General features: G+C 41.6%; 1 protein-coding gene across 4 annotated transcripts in view; it reads left to right on the top strand.

The window, feature by feature from the left end:
* Positions 1–18,777, top strand: part of LOC110490075 (AP-2 complex subunit mu) — a 44,172-nt gene extending 25,395 nt beyond the window's left edge. For 2 of the 4 annotated variants that reach the window (XM_021563218.3, XM_090200144.1), the window contains 9 exons: positions 716–798; positions 1,850–1,985; positions 8,539–8,686; positions 10,174–10,188; positions 10,676–10,807; positions 10,928–11,063; positions 11,320–11,417; positions 15,854–15,965; positions 16,143–18,777. In XM_021563218.3, coding sequence (XP_021418893.1) covers positions 716–798; positions 1,850–1,985; positions 8,539–8,686; positions 10,174–10,188; positions 10,676–10,807; positions 10,928–11,063; positions 11,320–11,417; positions 15,854–15,965; positions 16,143–16,277 — 995 coding nt within the window. In that variant the 3' untranslated portion in view covers positions 16,278–18,777. The remainder of the gene's footprint in view (positions 1–715; positions 799–1,849; positions 1,986–8,538; positions 8,687–10,173; positions 10,189–10,675; positions 10,808–10,927; positions 11,064–11,319; positions 11,418–15,853; positions 15,966–16,142) is intronic. The other 2 variants (XM_021563220.3, XM_090200145.1) reach the window with 1 other exon arrangement.
* The last annotated feature ends 1,435 nt before the right edge of the window (positions 18,778–20,212 follow it).

The following is a 20,212-nucleotide window of genomic DNA, read 5'->3' as shown; positions in this document are numbered from 1 at the left end:
CTTGAAGTGGTTCTCTCGTGCTGCCGTCAGCCTTTCTGCTGTGCTGTTGTTTTTTTAGGTTTAGATTTTTGTGACTTTTAAGCAAGAAAATCTCAACCTAAAGAAAATATAGCGCCGGCAGATGTCGAGGTGTGCTGTGTGACGGTGACAGACATTGCAGACTTGCTAATATCCACTCAAGATATTGGTGATATTATGATTGCTTTTCTTTTCAAAAATTACTTTTCACATTTTTTTTTTAAATAAATGTTTTATACAGATAGTGACATAGAATTCTGGTGGTGAAAGGTGGAGAGGTTGTGTCTAAGGCAGTTGGCCAGATTTAAAATCTATGCCCTGCCTGTGCACGTGTGCCAGAGGCTGCGGCATTACCCCTAGACCAGCCAGGCCACATATTCATTTTCTTTAGGTGAATAGCAATATACAGAAAATGCAGCTGTGGAAATGTTTTAAAAACGTACAAGTACAACTTTCTTCTGATCTATGATGTTTGGGAAAGACAATATTGTTTTTTTAATTCATGAGAGTAACGGTTGGAAACAACCCCTCTCCTCCCCTGCAACCATTTCCCAGATCGTCACTCATGTTCAACACGGTCTCTGAATTTACCTGGTCAAATAAGGGTTACATAAAATAAGATGGTGTTTCTTTGTGAGCCCATCTGGTGAGCTCATAGCAGAAGTGTGTGGTCTCACGGTCCCCTTGTCCCTTGTAGAGATCCTGGACTTTGGCTACCCCCAGAACTCGGAGACTGGCGCACTGAAGACCTTCATCACTCAAACGGGCATCAAGAGCCAGGTGGGCACCATGACCATTATTTTAAGTTCTCTCATTTCCAGTTTGGACTGCGTGGTAGTCACACTGTAGTATACCTTTTCAGCTGTTGATGTTGGGTATGAGGGATGGCTTCGGTCAGAGCTGATGACAGTGATGAATTCGATGTAGACTTGTGTAATGTATTTTTCTCTTGCTCGCTCGCTTTCTGTGTGTGTCTCTGTCTCTCTGTCTCTCGGTGTCTGTCTCTCTGTCTTTGTGCTACGTGGCTGCCGTTTATCCCTTGGTCATTTCATTCTCCAGCACCATGTGAGTACTCTCCCTTTTGATTGGTTGTTTAAAGGCAGACTCGGCTGTTTAACAACTTGCACAGAGGGGTGACTGTCTCCTTACGGATATAATATGACCAACATATTGCACAGTCCAACTTTACAGATTGAGTTGTCGTTAGAATTACCCAGGTGAAAAGTGTTAACAGGCATAACAATCTGGCATGGGGCGACAGGTAGCCTAATGGTTAGATCGTTGGGCCAGTAACCGAAAGGTTGCTGGATTGAATCCCCAAGCTGACACGGTGAACATTTGTCGTTCTGCCCCTGAAGAAGGCCGATAACCCACTGTTCCCCGAAAGGCCGTCATTGTAAATAAGAATTTGTTCTTAACTGACTTGCCTGGTTAAATAAATAAAAAATGACATTCTCATTTTCTCTCTCCCTGATCTCTGTCCCTACTTTTCTTCCTCACTGTCCTTTTACCCTCTTCTCTTTTTCTCCATCCCTCTTCTCTCTTTCCTCCTCCTTGTCCTCTCTCTGTCAATCCCTTTTTTTCTCTACTCCTCCCTGTCCTTTTCTTCTCTGTCCATCCCTCCTTTTTACCCTCTTTCCTTGTCTTTTTCCTCTCTTTATCAACCACTTGTTTCTCTCTCCTCCCTGTCCATTTCCTCTCTGTCCATCCCTCCCTTTTACCCTCTTTCCTTGTCTTTTTCCTCTCTTTATCAACCACTTGTTTCTCTCTCCTCCCTGTCCTTTTCCTCTCTCTGTCTATCCCTCCCTTTTCTCCCTCTCTCTGTCTCCAGTCCAAGGAGGAGCAGTCTCAGATCACCAGTCAGGTGACTGGGCAGATCGGCTGGCGTCGCGAGGGCATCAAGTACCGTCGCAACGAGCTCTTCCTGGATGTGCTGGAGAGCGTCAACCTGCTGATGTCCCCACAAGGTAAAACCGATGTGTGTGTTTTGCAGCAAGGACTTTGTAACACTGCTGTACTGAAACAAATCAACAAAGACAAACGTACACTGGACTGGTCTTGGGCCTTGCTTGAATTAATACATTCTATTGGACATGTTTAAAATGCATATAGAGGTGACTAATTAATGTGAGGACAACGATACTTAAAAATGATAGAGAATTTTAAAAACAATGAAGTCTTCCAACTTATTTCCATATTGGTCCTCGTTATCACGTGGGCAGCAAGAATGGACCGTTTGGGCAAGACTGGCTGTGCAATGGGCACTTCAAAGGCACTTCACATTCGATACTTTTGGAAAATACATACAACACACTTTTTTTTTGTTCTGGCTCTGTATGTTAGCACTTTGGATATGAAATGGTATAATGACAGACTGGTTGAAGTGCAGACTGTCAGCATTAATTGTAGTGTATTTTCATCCATATCGGGTAAACCGTTTAAATTACAATATTAAAAAAAACAAACAACTTTTTTTTATTTTATTTTTTTTTTATTTATTTTTTTACATAGTTTTTAGTGGACCAAACGTATTTGGACAAATTCACTTATGTGTATTAAAGTAGTCAAGTATAGTTTTGGCCCATATTCCTAGCATGCAATGATTACATCAAGCTTGTAACTCTACAAACTGTTGTCTGCATTTTCTGTTTGTTTTGGTTGTTTCAGATTATTTTGTGCCCAATAGAAATTAATGATAAATAATGTACAGTTGAAGTCGGAAGTTTACATACACCTTAACCTAATACATTTAAACTCACTTTTTCACAATTCCTGACATTTAATCCCAGTAAAAATTCCCTTTTTTAGGTCAGTTAGGATCACCACTTTATTTTAAGAATGTGAAATGTCAGAATAATAGTGGAGTGATTTATTTCAGCTTTTATTTCTTACATCACATTCCCAGTGGGTCAGAAGTTTACATGCACTCAATTAGTATTTGGATGCATTGCCTTTAAATTGTTTAACTTGGGTCAAACGTTTTGGGTAGCCTTCCACAAGCTTCCCACAATAAGTTGGGCGAATTTTGGCCCATTCCTCCTGACAGAGCTGATGTAACTGAGTCAGGTTTGTAGGCCTCCTTGCTCGCACACACTTTTTCATTTCTGCCCACAAATGTTCACATTTTCTAAATTTTCTAAGGGATTGAGGTCAGGGCTTTGTGATGGCCACTCCAATAACTTTGGAAGTATGCTTGGGATCATTGTCCATTTGGAAGACCAATTTGCGACCAAGATTTAACTTCCTGACTGATGTCTTGAGATGTTGCTTCAATATATCCACATATTTTTTCTTTCTCATGATGCCATCTATTTTGTGAAGTGCACCAGTCCCTCCTGCAGCAAAGCACCCCCACAACATGATGCTGCCACCCCCGTGCTTCATGGTTGGGACGGTGTTCTTGAGCTTGCAAGCCTCCCCCTTTTTCCTCCAAACATAATGATGATCACAACTATTTTTGTTTCATCAAACCAGAGGACATTTCTCCAAAAAGTAAGATCTTTGTCCCCATGTGCAGTTGCAAACTGTCTGGCTTTTTTATGGCTGTCTTGTAGCAGTGGCTTCTTTCTTGCTGAGCAGCCTTTCAGGTTATGTCAATATAGGACTTGTTTTACTGTGGATATAGATACTTTTGTACCTGTTTCCTCCAGCATCTTCACAAGGTCCTTTGCTGTTGTTCTGGGATTGATTTGCACTTTTCGCACCAAAGTACGTTCATCTCTAGGAGACAGAACACGTCTCCTTCCTGAGCGGTATGACGGCTGCGTGGTCCCATGGTATTTATACTTGCGTACTATTGTTTGTACAGATGAATGTGGTACCTTCAGGCATTTGGAAATTGCTCTCAAGGATGAACCAGACTTGTGGAGGTCTACAATGCTTTTTCTGGGGTCTTGGCTGATTTCTTTGATTTTCCCAAGCAAAGAGACCTTGAAATACATCCACAGATACACCTCCAATTGACTCAAATGATGTCAATTAGCCTATCAGAAGCTTCTAAAGCCATGACATTATTGGCTTGAATTTTCCAAGCTGTTTTAAAGGCACAGTCAGCTTAGTGTATGTAAACTTCTGACCCACTGGAATTGTGATACAGTGAATTATAAGTGAAATAATCTGTCTGTAAACAATTGTTGGAAAAATTACTTGTGTCATGCACAAAGAAGATATCCTAACCGACTTGCCAAAACTATAGTTTGTTAACGGTAGCGTCCCACCTCGCCAACAGCCAGTGAAAGTGCAGGGCGCCAAATTCAAAACAACAAATCTCCTAATTAAAATTCCTCAAGCATGCAAGTATTTTACACCATTTTAAAGATAAACTTCTCGTTAATCCAGCCACAGTGTCTGGTTTCAAAAAGGCTTTACGGCGAAAGCACACCAAAGGATTATGTTAGGTAAGCACCAAGTCACAGAAAAACACAGCCATTTTTCCAGTCAAAGCGGTCACAAAAAGCAGAAATATAGATCAAATGAATCACTAACCTTTATGATAACAGTCATAGGACGTTACACAATACATGTATGTTTTGTTCGATAAAGTTCATATTTATATCCAAAAATGTGAGTTTACTTTGGCGTGTTATGTTCAGTAGTTCCGAAACATCCGGTGATTTTGCAGAGAGCCACATCAATTTACAGAAATACTCATCATAAATATTGCTGAAAATACAAGTGTTATGCATGGAACTTTAGATAAACATCTCCTTAAAGCAACCGCTGTGTCAGAATTCAAAAAGGATTTACCGAAAATGCACACCATGCAATAATCTGAGTACAGCGCTCAGACAACAAAACAGCCATACAGATATCCGCCATGTTGTGCAGTCAACAGAAGTCAGAAATAGCATTAGAAATATTCACTTACCTTTGATGATCTTCATCAGAATGCACTCCCACCAGGAGTCCCAGTTCCACAATAAATGTTTGATTTGTTTGATAAAGTCCATTTATTTCCAAATACCTCCTTTTTGTTTGCGCGTTTAGTACACAATCCAAACTCACGTCCAAGTGAAAGTTCAGACGAAAAGTTATATTACAGTTCGTAGAAACATGTCAAACGATGTATAGAATCAATCTTTAGGGTGTTTTTATCATAAATCTTCAATAATGTTCCAACTGGAGAATTCATTTGTCTGTAGAATTGCAATGGAACGCAAGCTACCTCTCACGAGAACGCCGCGTGGTCAGATCATGGCACTCTGGCAGACCTCTGACTCATTCAGCTCTCATTCCCCCTTCCTCCTCAGTAGAAGCATCAAACAAGGTTCTAAAGAGTGTTGACATCTAGTGGAAGCCTTAGGAAGTGCAATATGACCCGATATACACTGTATATTCGATAGGCAATGACTTGAAAAACTACAAACCTCAGATTTCCCACTTCCTGGTTGGATTTTTTTCTCAGGTTTTTGCCTGCCAAATGAGTTCTGTTATACTCAGACATCATTCAAACAGTTTTAGAAACTTCAGAGTGTTTTCTATCTAAAAATACTAATTATATTCATAATTAATTCATTTATGGCTGAGTAGCAGGCAGTTTACTCTGGGCACCTTTTTAATTCAGCTACTTAATACTGCCCCCCAGTCCCAAAGAAGTTAACAAGGAACTTGTGGAGTGGTTGAAAAGCTAGTTTTAATGACTCCAACCTAAGTGTATGTAAACTTCCGACTTCAACTGTATTTTCATTTTGGAGTTACTTTTATTGTAAATAAAAATGTTTCTAAACACTTTTACATTAATGTGGATGCTACCATGATGACGGATAGTCCTGAATTAATTGTGAATAGAGAGGAGTGAGAAAGTTAGACTTAAAAATATCAAACCCCCAAGACATGCTAAGCTCTCACCATTACAATAACATAACAGGGTAGCATTTTTTTTTTTGGGGGGGGGTGATATTTATGCATCTTTCTCACTCATTATTCACTATGTGTAAAGGCTTTCATCAGAAGAAGAGGAATCGTCAGACCAAAATGCAGCGGGATACATGTTCATCTTTATTGTAAGGAACTGAACACTGAATACAAAAATAACAAAAGGAAAACCCGAAACAGTCCTGCAAGGTGAAACAAACACTAAACAGAAATACAACTACCCACAACTAAAAGTGGGAAAACAGGCTACCTAAGTATGATTCCCAATCAGAGACAACGATAGACAGCTGTCCCTGATTGAGAACCATACCCGACCGAAACATAGAAATACAAAACCTAGACATACAAACATAGAATGCCCACCCAAATCACACCCTGACCAAACAAAAATAGAAACATACAAAGCAATCTACGGTCAGGGCGTGACACTATGTTAGCATCCACATTAAATGTAGAAGTGTTTAGAAACACATTCTATTCTTATTTACAATAAAAGGGACTCCGAAATGACAAAATACATGATTTACTGTTCATTTGTATTGGGCACAAAAATCAAAACAAGTTTGTGACTCTACAATCTTGATGTAATTGTTGCGTGCTAGGAATATGGGACCAAATACTAAACTTTTGACTACTTTAATAAACATAAGTGAATTTGTCCCAATACTTTCAGTCCCCTAAAATGGGGGGGACTATGTACTAAAAGTGCTGTAATTTCTAAACGGTTCCCCCGAAATGGATGAAAAAGACAGTCTGCATGTTAACCTCATAGTCATTGTATTGTTTCAAATTCATAGTGCTGGAGTACAGAGCCAAAACAACAAAGTATGTGTCACTGTCCAATACTTTTGGAGCTCACTATATATGCACAATCTACAATCACCAAGACTAGATAAGGTCAGTGATCCAATGATCTATCATGATCTCACATTACAAAGACTAGGCTACTAGGCTTTACAGTTGCGGCCAAATATATTGTCAACCTTGCACTTTTTGTAAAAATTTCCCTAATTCTTCTAAAATAAGTTGAAATGGAAAAACACTTTTGGTCTCCACACCATGTTATCGGATTTTCAGCATTGCAGAACCAAGTGCATTTTTTGTAAACTCAGTTTAGAAAATAAAGACAAATGGCATGGACAAATTTAGTGGCACCCCGGAGCTTGTTGCACAGCCTTTGGCCAAGATTACTGCAGACAAATGCTTCAATGAGCTTGCTGTACCTTTCTGCTATCAATTTGGCAGCAACAAACTGCTCTAATTCTTTTTTGAGAGGTGCCCTCCACCAGATCTCACCATAGGTTTTGGATGTGATTTGAACCATTCTGGCTGCTTTTTGATATGTGTCCTGCTGGAAGACCCACAACCGTCGATGGAGACCCAGTTTCTGGACACTGGTTTGAATATTGGACTCCAAAACACCTTGATAATCTGCTGATTTCATGATGTCTTCCACACGTTCAAGACCCCCAGTACCAGAGGCAGCATAGCAACCCCACAATTAAAAGAGTAGACTTAAAGGTGCTACACCTAAGATTTTCGCCTATTGAGTCCTCCCGCCGACGCGGCATCTGTTGTACAAATGGGAAAGTTGTCCTGACTTTGTGGCTGTGTTATCTAGTGGAAGATCCTGTGTAATATCCATGTTTCTAAAAGTCTACACTGTCTGCTCAATTTCTGTTTTATGTGAGAAATCAAGCACTGAATACTGTAGGGAATCATTGTACCATCTAAATCGGAATGACAGAGCGATTTCCGCTAGATAACACAGCCACAAAGTCAGAACAGCTTTCCCATTTTGACAACGGATGCCTCTCCGGTGGGAGAAATCAATAGGCCAATATCGCTGGCGGTTAAGTAACACCTGTGAAACACTATCATTACACTATTACTGCAGATATGTTATGGACATTTTCTGAAATTACAATGTAAAAATTAAACAAAAAAATTCTGTGTGTAGCACCGAAATGTTAAAAATCCAACAACAAGGTGTGTAAACCAAACATTTTAGAAGAAATAGGGAATTATTTAAGAAAAGTGCAAGGGTGCCAATATATTTATTATATTTTTGGGAAAGTGGTTATTTTTAGTGGTTATTTTTTATTTATTTTACCTTTATTTAACTAGGCAACTCAGTTAAGAACAAATTCTTATTTTCAATGACGGCCTAGGAACAGTGGGTAACTAACTGCCTGTTCAGGGGCAGAACGACAGATTTGTACCTTGTCAGCTCGGGGGGTTTGAACTTGCAACCTTCCGGTTACTAGTCCAACTCTCTAACCACTAGGGTACCCTGCCGCCCGTTACAGCGTTGGCCAGTAACCGAAAGGTTGCTGGATCGAATCACAGAGCTGACAAAGTAAAAATCTGTTGTTCTGCCCCTGAACAAGGCAGTTAACCCACTGTTCTCCGTTAGGCTGTCATTGTAAATAAGAATGTGTTCTTAAATGACTTGCCTAGTTAAATCAAGGTTAAATAAATATGACGATGAATGCAAATTTAGCGGAGTGGTATAGTGCCAGTGTGGACACTAGAGGCCGCCACCTGACTGTTTTTAATGTGTAAACCACTCCTTGACAGCTCTCTTGAACCGGTTACCTGCCTTCCGTGTTGCTCCGTGGTAACCTCTTCCTCTGCTCAAATCAGGCCAGGTGCTGAGCGCCCACGTCTCAGGCCGCGTGGTGATGAAAAGCTACCTGAGCGGCATGCCGGAGTGCAAATTTGGCATGAACGACAAAATCGTCATCGACAAACAGGGCAAGGGGGGCGCCTCCGAGGAGGCGGCGGGCAAAAGGTGAGGGGGCAGCGGGTGTGGCCGGCTTTGAATATTTCGATTTGAACTGCTTTTATTTGATTGATTTGCCAGCAGCATACCACCCTGCATCACACTGCTGGCTTGCCTCTGAAGCTAAGCAGGGTTGGTCCTGGTTGGTTCCTGGATGGGAGAGCAGATGCTGCTGGAACTGGTGTTGAAGGGCCAGTAGGAGGATCTCTTTCCTCTGGTCTAATATATATACATATATATATAAATACAATGCATTCGGAAAGTATTCAGACCCCTTGACTTTTTTCCCGTTTTGTTATGTTACAGCCTTATTCTAAAAATGATTCAATAATAAGTTTCCCTCATCAATCTACACACAATACCCCATAATGACAGCAAAAACAGTAAAATAATTAATTAAAAAAAGCTAATTTAAAAAAATAAAAAGTGGAAATACCTTATTCAGACCCTTTGCTATGAGACACGAAATTGAGCTCAGGTGCATCCTGTTTCCACAATGTTTGGCTTGCCAATGACATCAATGAATTTGGCAAGAACACAACAGATCTGGGACCAGGCTAAAACTGATTAAATATTTTTTCCCCCTCATGAATCTACACACACTACACCATAATGACAAAGAGAAAACAGGTTTTAGACGTTTTAGCATTTTAGAACTCTACCATAAAGGCCTGCTTGGTGGTTTTTCTGGAAGGTTCTCCAATTTCCACAGAGGAACTCTGGAGCTCTGTCAGAGTGACCATCGGGTTCTTGGTTACCTCCCTGACCAAGGCCCTTCTGCCCTGATTGCTCAGTTCGCCCGGGCGGCCAGCTCTAGGACGAGTCCAAACGTCTTCCATTTAAGAATGATGGAGGCCACTGTGTTCTTGGGGACCTTTTTTAGGTACCCATCCCCAAATTTGTAGGTACCCATCCCCAGATCTGTGCCTCTACACAATCCTGTCTTGGAGCTCTACTGACAATTCCTTCAACCTCATGGCTTGGTTTTGCTCTGGCATGCACTGTCAACTGTGCGACCTTAATATAGACAGGTGTGTGCCTTTCCAAATCATGTCCAATCAATTGAAATTACCACAGGTGGACTCCAATCAAGTTGTAGTAACATCTCAAGGATGATCAATGGAAACAGGGTTCACCTGTGCTCAATTGAATCTCATAGCAAAGGGCCTGAATACTTATGTAAATAAGGCATTTCTGTTTTTTATTTGTACCTCATGTGCAACGATTTCTCAGCCTGTTTTCACTTTGTCCTTTTGGGGAAGTGTGTCTAGATTGAGGGATATTTGTATTTGATCCATTTTAGAATAAGGCTGTAACGTAACAGTGTGGGAAAAATGTGACTTTGTTCATCATTTTCCATCACCTTTTTTATGAAGTTTTTTATTTCCTGGCATTATGTTTAGAGTGCTAATATTTTAAGTGTCAGTGTCAAGCTCTGTGTGTTCCCCCTTTGATTTGTGTTTTTATTTTCTCCCTCTCTCTGTGCTGGACCTCAGTGATTTGGGGGGCAGGTAGTGTACATCACTCACTCGGTCAGACTGCTCTCTCCATCCTCAGTCTGCCTCAATCTGCCTCTGTGTGTGTCTGTCTTGTCTGTCCATCGTTTTGTCTACACATGGTTGCGTTCACTACAGAGCAATGATGTGTGTCTGATTTTCTGACATGTAGAATTGGATGGTAGTGTCCATAATCAAATGTTGCATCCTTCTGAACGCGACATGGCATGCAAGTCAGACTGACCAGGCAATTTGTATCTGTTTTATGTGTGTGTGGATTTCAGTATGAAGGAGTTTAGTGTGTGCATCAGCTCAAATTTGAAATTCATACTCTTTGTAAATTTGTGTTAGTCGTTAATCTCACTGTCATCCATTTTGTAATACACAGACATTTTAATGTCTGTGTATTATGATTAGTTTAGGTTTCCCCTCCAGTGTGTGTGTGTCTCGTCCCCTTTAAACACCTTTCTCTCCCTCCCTCTCTTCTTTATCTTCCTCTTAGTGGCGGTGGTGGCGGTAAGCAATCCATAGCCATTGACGACTGTACATTCCACCAGTGTGTGCGTCTCAGCAAGTTTGACGCTGAGCGCAGCATCAGCTTCATTCCTCCGGACGGAGAGTGTGAACTCATGAGGTAACCAGCCTGTGTGATACAGACACGCACACACACATTCACACACAGGCTCTGACCTTGTGTCCGTTTTGTGTGTGTGTGTGTGTGTGTGTGTGTGTGTTTGCCTCTCCTTCTCCACAGGTACCGCACCACCAAGGACATCATCCTACCCTTCCGTGTCATCCCCCTTGTCAGGGAGGTGGGCCGCACCAAGCTTGAAGTCAAGGTGGTCATTAAGTCCAACTTCAAGCCCTCGCTTCTGGCTCAGAAAATTGAGGTATGGCTACAGAGGGATATAGGGGTACCATATGAGCATATAGCTTTGGACACAGTACCTGACCAGGTCGTGGTCATCATGGTCAGGTCGTGCGTGTGGTCAGGTAAAAGTCCTGAAATAACCTACTTTTGTAGTAGTGCTCAACAGCCATTTAGGATGAACCCTTGGTCTCACCCATAAACTAATGAATGAGTGTTTGTAGATGGGGAATGGATCCACTGAGCTGAATGTCTTTTTCCATGTTCTTACTACCCAGGTGCGCATCCCCACCCCTCTCAACACCAGCGGGGTCCAGGTGATCTGCATGAAGGGCAAGGCCAAGTACAAGGCCAGCGAGAACGCCATCGTCTGGAAGTAAGTTTTCCTTACTGTCATTCTCAGGTTATCCGTACCAGGGTCCTGTTTACTAGGGCTCACGTTGGAAAACATTAACATATGTCCAGGTAGTCCCTCCCTGTTTCAGTAAATTGTTTCTGTTTCGTGCCTAATGAACTCCACCCAGGTTATGTGCCAGCCTGATGAATGTGTATGCTTCGCAGTCATCTATAAACTACTGACCGAAAAAAGTTTTTAATTGGGGACTTTCTTTCACGACACGCGGGGTCGAGGGATCGATGAGTGCTAACCAGGGCCCTCAGAGCTGCAAACTCTTGTTTTTATCAACTAATCCGGACTGTGTGTGTGTGTGGCTGAGGGTCAGACGTTTACATACACAAATTTGACTGTGCCTTTAAAACAGCTTTGAAAATTCCAGAAAATGTGATGACTTTAGAAGCTCCTGATGGGCTAATTAACATATTTTGAGTCAATTGGAGGTGTACCTGTGGATGTGTCGCGATACGAAACCTTCAGCCCCGCCCCTTGGCCGGCAGCGGGGTGCTAGAGGTGGTTAGCGTCCCGTTCCCTGGATTGGACAGGGCACTATAGATACTTCAGGTTATCTCGGTATAACCAGGACCGCCCGCGTAGCCCTGCCTCTCTTTCTATATCGATACGTTGTCCGCGTAGAGAGGTCTTTTGCCTTGTCACTCTCAACGGTCTAGCTCTAGCTGGGATGTGTGAACCCCACGTTTATCCTCTAGACTCTTTGTTTCACCACTAATTGATCCTTGAGTTGTTATTAAGCACTAGTCCTACCAGTCTCTATATGATTTCCCTGTGGTTGAGTATTTCCCTTCTGTGATGTATCTAGTTTAAAGTGTGAAGACCTTTAGTCAACTTAGTCTCACTACTCTGCCCGTCGGCTATGTATCGCTTGGATAATAAAACTTAGCTAGATCGATAAGACAATTAATGAATCACTACTGGACACACCTTCCTCTTTGTCTTTTAATGATAACTCATTTTGCCATAGAGTATTGATCTCCGTTTCCAGTGTCCCGGTAGCGGGGAGTGTCAGAGTTGTTATCTCCCTTGCCGTTAACTGTCTTGGGAGGACGTTCTACTCGAGACAAAATAAGACTACCGTTTATTTTTGAAAACGCTCTGTTTTTTGTCTTTTACAATCAAACACACTTCAAAATTCACAATTTGTTACTCGGTCACACACAGCGTTAATCAAAAACATGCAAATGACTTAATGCTCTATAATTGCCTGGTACAATGATAACACTTATCTCTATACTAAATACTTATAATAGTTATTTAATTACCTTTGAGAGATGACGGGGAGACCCACGAGCTCAGGAGCAGAGTTTCAATCGGTCAGAGTTCTTTTTAAGAATTTAGGTAGATAGCGACTCCCCTCTACTGGCTGAGAGGTTGAATTGGAGTCGGTGCTTTACTAAATTGAGAGATTCAAGTTTGGACTGGATGAGAGAACCCGCTGGTGATTCCCTGCCCCACTGGAATATCGAAGAGTCTGTGCCACACAACTAGGGAGAGGTATTGAGCTCAATCGAGAGGAATAGTTTCAAAGACTTTCTCTGGATGTAATTTACATCAGTATACAAGCACCAAGGCCGCAGGCGACAGGGTCAATTCAGATAACCATAGGTATTAACAGGAGATCAACTGAAGGACTAGAGTGACTCTCAGTCCCGTTGAACTACCACAGCGTCCGTGCCATGCAACGAGGGCGAGGTACTGAGCTCAATCGAGAGGTTAAGTTTCAAAGACTTTCTCTGGATGTAATTTGCATCAGTATACAAGCACCAAGGCCGCAGGCGAGAGAACAGCTGTTCAATAGTTAAACGGTATATCGGAGAGACCCTTCTCAGATCCAACAAGTTAGAATCTTTAAGTAATTTGAGTCAGGTGGCAATTACCCGAAGTCAAATGGTTGTCTAAATGAATTCAGAATTCAAGAAGTCAGCGCCGAAGTATCGGCAGTTTCTCTATATATACCTTTTTATCCCTCACTCGAGGTCACGTGAGTGTCCGCCCCTTTACCACACATTAACAGCAGTTCATATATGGGCATCCGTTTATGACAGTGCCCTTCCTCTATCAGCAATGAGTCTAACAGCTGTTCCCATTCAGAGGTGTCACTTGAGGCAGAGGGTGGTTCTTCCTGACACCAGTCTTGTTCAGTAGTTGGTTGGCTTGAATCATCGTCTGGGGACGTTGTCCAATCCGGCATTTCAGTAGGCGTGGTCATCTCTGTCTCTACCATTGGTGAGTAAGGCAGGGGAAGAGGACCAGGAGGTAGATCCATTTGGCGTTTTACTACAGATGTATTTCAAGGGCTACCTTCAAACTCAGTGCCTCTTTGCTTGACATCATGGGAAAATCAAAAGAAATCAGCCAAGACCGCAGGAAAAAAAATTGTAGACCTCTACAAGTCTGGTTCATCCTTGGGAGCAATTTCCAAATGCCTGAAGGTACCACGTTCATCTCTACAAACAATAGTATGCAAGTTTAAACACCATAGGACCACGCGGCTGTCATACTGCTCAGGAAGGAGACGCGTTCTGTCTCCTAGTGATGAACGCACTTTGATGCGAAAAGTGCAAATCAATGGGTCTTCCAAATGGGCAATAACCCCAAACATACTTCCACAAAGCCCTGACCTCAATCCTATAGAACATTTGTGGGCAGAACTGAAAAAAGGTGTGTGAGCAAGGAGGCCCATAAAACTGACTAGGTTACATCAGCTCTGTCAGGAGGAATGGGCCAAAATTCACCCAACTTATTGTGGGAAGCTTGTGGAAGGCTCCCCAAACATTTGACCCAAGTTAAACAATTTAAAGGCAATGCTACCAAATACTAATTGAGTGTATGTAAACTTCTGACCCACTGGGAATGTGATGAAAGAAATAAAAGCTGAAATATATAATTCTCTCTCTTATTTTTCTGACATTTTCACATTCTTAAAATAAAGTGGTGATCCTAATTTAGCTGGCTAGCAAACAGATCCACACATGCATTGCTTGCAAATGTGTATAGCCAAACGGTGGGTGATTAGTCTACAGCCAAATAAACTTGAATGCTGGAGTTGCTATCTGGCTAGTTGCTAGTTTTTCTTTTGGATGTTGAGTTTAATATTGGAACCTTTTTTGATGGCGAATTTTATAATTCAAACATGCTATAGTTGCTTAGGGTCGACTTTTCCATGCAAGTGTTTGCAAGAGATCAAGCCGATAACAGCACTACCGTTGCACCGCAGTAGGTGGCGTATATTGTTGAACTTGTCTATGTAAATGAGAATTATATTTTACTGCTGTAACGTTCATAGCTGACTCCACTTGTAAATTGTATTTTTTATAATACGGTCGAGTAGCCTACATGCAAATGAGAACACCAGCTGTCTCATACTGACTGATCGAAGCAACGCTGGAGAACTCTTAAAGCACATTGTGACTTCTTGCCGGGGTTTGTTTTGTCGCGCTGATATTTAATATTTCATGAAGACTAAGCTTTCTCAGTTGTAAAAATGGGCCCCCAAAGAATATATATACAGTACCATTCAAAAGTTTGGACACACCTACTCATTCAAGGGTTTTTCTTTATTTAGACTCTTTTCTACATTGTAGAATAATAGTGAAGACATGAAAACTATGAAATAACACATATGGAATCATTTAGTAGCTAAAAAAGTGTTACACAAAACAAAATATATTTTGGAATTCTACCAAATGGGGCTATCTTCTAAGTCCATATTCCGGCAAGAACAGCTCAAATAAAAAAAGAGAAACGACAGTCCATCATTACTTTAAGACATGAAGGTCAGTTAATCTGTAAAATTTTAAGAACTTTGACATTGTCTTCAAGTGCAGTCGCAACAACCATCAAGGGATATGATGAAACTGGCACACCTCCAGGCTGTGTAAGGACTATTTAACCAAGAAGGAGAGTGATGGAGTGCTGCATCAGATGACCTGGCCTCAACAATCACCCGACCTCAACCCAATTGAGATGGTTTGGATTGAGTTGGACCGCAGAGTGAAAGAAAAGCAGCCATCAAGTGCTCAGCATATGTGGGAACTTCTTCAAGACTGTTGGAAAATGTATCTAGGTGAATCTGGTTGAGAGAATGCCAAGAGCTGTGCAAAGCTGTCATCAAGAAAACTTTGAAAAATCTATTTTGATTTGTTTAGCACTTTTTTGGTTACTACATGATTCCATATGTGTTATTTTGTAGTTTTGATCTCTTCACTATTCTACAATGTAGAAAAAAATCAAGAAAACCATTTGAATGAGTAGGTGTGTCTAAACTTTTGACTGGTCTGTGTGTGTATATCTCTCTTAATACTTGGAATACTAACAACCATTTGGATTAACCGTGCCCATCCCTAGTGTGTGTGTGCTGTGGAATGGTGTTAACTGTATGTGGGTATGTGTGTCTCCAGGATCAAGCGTATGGCAGGGATGAAGGAGTCTCAGATCAGTGCCGAGATCGAGCTGCTGCCCACCAACGACAAGAAGAAGTGGGCGCGCCCTCCCATCTCCATGAACTTTGAGGTGATTAGGTATTTTATTTCCTTTACACAGTCATCTCTACTGTAGCTGAGCTCCAGGTTGGTTTGTGCTGTATAGCCAACTCCTATGGTTGAATGACCCAGATGTGCAAACATTTCTGTTCTGTCAAATATGGAACTCTCTCCCAGGTGTCATTATGGTTCTGTTATGGTCTCCCAGGTGCCATTTGCTCCGTCCGGGCTCAAGGTGCGCTACCTGAAGGTGTTCGAGCCCAAGCTGAACTACAGTGACCACGACGTCATCAAATGGGTGCGCTACATCGGCCGCAGCGGCATCTACGAGACACGCTGCTAACCGCCCCCTCGCGATCGGGCAGAAAGAGCGGTGCAATAGGGAGGAGGGAGCGAAAGACAACATGGGATCAAGACGACAACATGGGATCGCTACCTTCCCATCAATTCTGTTTTTTCCCATGCGCTGGCTGACAAATGAAAACAAATTTAAAAAACAGGACCATGCTTTCAAAAGTGTTGAAAATTATGAAATGATTAAACACATAAATGTATAGATAATGCAAACGTCCTGTGGAGTACAAAAAATACCATCTGCATCTAAAGGGTCTTTGACCTCTTTTAATCTCAACAAAAAATCCATTCCACCCCTATGAAATGTAGTTTCTTCATATAGTACTACTGAGCAGAGCAACATAGGGCTCTGGTCAAATTAAAGCCACAAGTTACATTACCATAGTTGTCTACAATTCCTGTTCTACCCATCTATTCCTCATGGCACTGAATTAGTGGATGACTACCCCTTGCCAATAACCACAGATATGACCATGTGTCAGAGGGGTAACTGCTACCCTCCCTCTCTCTTGATGCTGGTGTAGTAGTGTGTGTCGCTCTTCTGTTCTCCTGTCCTACCTCTCTCTCCCCAGCCCTGCCCCTGTATCTGTATAACCAACCGGTGGAGTCCCTCTTTAGCCTAGTGTGTAGTGTGCAGCAGTATGCAGTGTAGATGCATCCATTAAGTGTCATGCCATTTTCAATACATTTTATACGTTGTGTTTTTTTGTAACACCCCGCCTTCCCTTTAGTATATTAGTGATGAATCGTCTTGTGTTTTTGTATTTAGTGCTTTGTCGTGCTTCTCTAAAGCTCTCTGGCCCCCATTCCATCGCGCTCGCTGCCTTTTCCTACACTCAAGTCCTCTACTATTTCCAATAGCTGTGAGTTAGTGTCATTGTCATTTATGATTCCTCTATTTACGCAGATATAATAATGAAGATGTTTTATCTGTGGTTCCTGTCGTTTTCTGTCTGTGCTGCAGAGATTCATTCTGTGTGACCAAAATTGTCAGTTTTAGGAACAAACAAAATTCATTGACAAACTGAGAACGGCATACATCTGTCTGAATATAAATATATATAAACACATTTCTATATTGTATGAATCGAGCAGAGCCAGCTGTTATGGTCTCAAGAGTCTGCTGTTAGTGACGGTGTCTGTTTAAGAGACTCAGTTGAGCGGATCTCTGCGTGTGTCTGTGTTGCTATTCTTCCCCAGGACCATGTTCTGCTCAACATCTATTAGGAGTCTGGAATTCTGACCCTCCCATACGCTTTACATTAGCATGGGTGTATTTCTTGTCCAGTTAAAGGGATAGTTCACTCAAATTACACTGGCATTGGTTTCCTTATCCTGTAAGCCAGTCTATGGACAAGGTACGACAACAACATGCTTTGGTCTACTTTCCCTGGCACTGTTATCACGTGCTAACGTTTTAGCACAAATCTCATTCAAGTCATGGGACCAATATTGGCATTTGTCATGCATCATGTTCATACATTTGGACATGATAAATAAGAATTTGTTCTTAACTGACTTGCCTAGTTAAATAAAGGTTAAATACAAATTGCTAATATCGGTTCCAAGACTTCAATGGGACTTGTGGCCCAAATGCTAAAATGTTAGCATGTAGCAACGGTGCCAGGGAAACTAAACCAAAGCATGACTTGTTCTCATACCGTGTCCAAAGACTGCTTACAGGGTAAGAAAATAAATTGTAATTTGGATGAACTATTCTTTTTAAGCTTCAATAAACTGCTATACTCCATGTGCACTGATTCCCCCACCCATACAAAAATATTGTTTACAACTTCATTTTGAAATCCGTTTAATGAAAGGGTTTGGATATGGCACAATGGTGTGTGTGTTACCAGAGATCGGGAGATGGGCTGTGTCCTATATGGCTCCCTGTATAGTACATTACTTTTAGTCTCGATCCCAAATGGCGCCCTGAGTGCTCAACTCCTCTCAGCCTACTAGACTTGGACTGCTTTTGCATTTCAAATTAACATTTTTAAAACATTCCACATTTTCACTGAGTGTGGCTTGAGATAGCATTGCTCTTCCCATATTCCTTCTGCTTCGATCATGGCGTTTTGTGTGTATTCAACAAAGGCTATCAGATTGTCTGAGCAGTTGCAACAAACACTGAGTGACACTACAAAGTTTCCATTCTCTTTTTCTCTGTCACTACATTCTACTAATTAACACTAAAATTTGTTCTGCTAACTTCTGAAAAACCCTATCTCTCTGGCTGTCTGTAATGGCACACTATTCCCAAAACCCCATGGGCCCTGGCCAAAAGTAGTGCACTATATAGGCAATAGGGTGCCATTTCAGACCTAGTCTCTTTCTCTGGTCAATGCCCACTATGTCATGCCACACCCTGAGAGATGGGGAGGGAGAGTCCTGGGGGCTTGCCCCCTCCGCTTCAATGTTTCAATGGGCTCCATTTGGTAACTTTGTGACTGTCAAGGTAATCCCAATAAAAAGAAAGGTGTAACCAATGGAATCGTGTCTATTGACTTATTTCTGCAGCAGTTCAGTTTCTGCCTTGCAGTTTCAGTGCCTTCAGAAAGTATTCCCACTCCTTGACCTTTTCCACATTTTTTTTGTGTTACAACCTGAATTTAAAATGGGTTCAAATAGTATCTTTTGTCACTGGAATTGTTTTGTTTATTATTCATCAAAAACAAATGTGTTAAGTATAACCACTGTTATGGCAAGCCTAAATAAGTTTAGGAGTAAAAATGTGCTTATCAAGTCACATGGACTAATTGTGTGCGCAGTAATAGTGTTTCACGTTTTATTTTTATGACTACCTCATGTACCTCATGTAAGGTCCCTCAGTCGAGCAGGTGAATTTTAAACAGATTCAACCACAAAGACCAATGCCTCGCAAAGAAGAGCACCTATTGGTGGTTGGGTACAAAAAAAAGCATACATTGAATATCTCTGAGCATGGTGAAGTTATTAACTAAACTTTGGATGGGGCCTCAACACACCCAGTCACTACTGTGGAAGGACCACCAGGGGGCAGGCTGGTCCCACGGATAGTAGCCCAGCCCGGCATGTGAGTAAAGGTGATCAGAGGCGGGTTAAGCACAGCTGACAGTACTAATCACCTATTTTCTTCCCCCTACAAGAGAGAAGAGGGAACCGGCAGTGAGGGAGACTGGAGGAAAAAAATGGTGATTAATTCTCCAAAGGAGCGGATTTACTTGAAGGAAGGGTGAAGAGGACAAATGACCTTTTGGGAATGGCAACCATGGATCCGCACCACCACCCGAAAGGAGCTCTCCACAAATGGATAGTTGAGGCGCTGACACAACCGTGATTTATGTTATAGTTAAAAGTTACTCACCTTGTGTCCCTTATTCCTGTAAAAGATTTGTGTTATCCTTGTGAGATCATCCTTGATTGTTTGAGATGAAAGAAATACTTCAATAGAGAACTTTGTTCAATGTAAGAGTACCTGCTACCGACTTGTTTAGTCTACCTTTTCGCTTTACCTAACCTAAAAATACTTGGTCTGCTCACTACAAAGATACAGGCATCATTCCTAACTGTTCCCGCTCAGGGATTTCACCACGAGGCCAATGGTGACTTTAAAACAGTTAGTTTAATGGCTGTGATAGGAGAAAAAACTGAGGTAGATCAAAAACATTGTAGTTTCTGTGAGAAGGAGGAAGCCTGTACAGAATACAAATATTCCAAAAAATCCAAAATAACACATTCTCCATTTTTTCATGCAGAGTGCTTGCTGCATCATGTTATGACTATTTTTGTAATTGTTAAGGACTGGGGAGTTTTTCAGGATAAAAAAGAAAATGAACGGAATGTAGCTAAGCACCTGCAAAATCCTAGAGGAAAACGTGGTTGTCTGTTTTCCACCACACACTGGGAGAGGAATTCACCTTTCAGCAGGACATTAGCCTAAAC

The sequence above is a fragment of the Oncorhynchus mykiss genome, chromosome 15, assembly GCF_057628025.1.
Source record: "Oncorhynchus mykiss isolate SJ-2025 chromosome 15, ASM5762802v1, whole genome shotgun sequence".
NCBI classification, from domain to species: domain Eukaryota; kingdom Metazoa; phylum Chordata; class Actinopteri; order Salmoniformes; family Salmonidae; genus Oncorhynchus; species Oncorhynchus mykiss.
The sequence above is the reverse complement of the archived record's forward strand: the minus strand, read 5'-3'. Positions and strand labels throughout refer to the sequence as shown.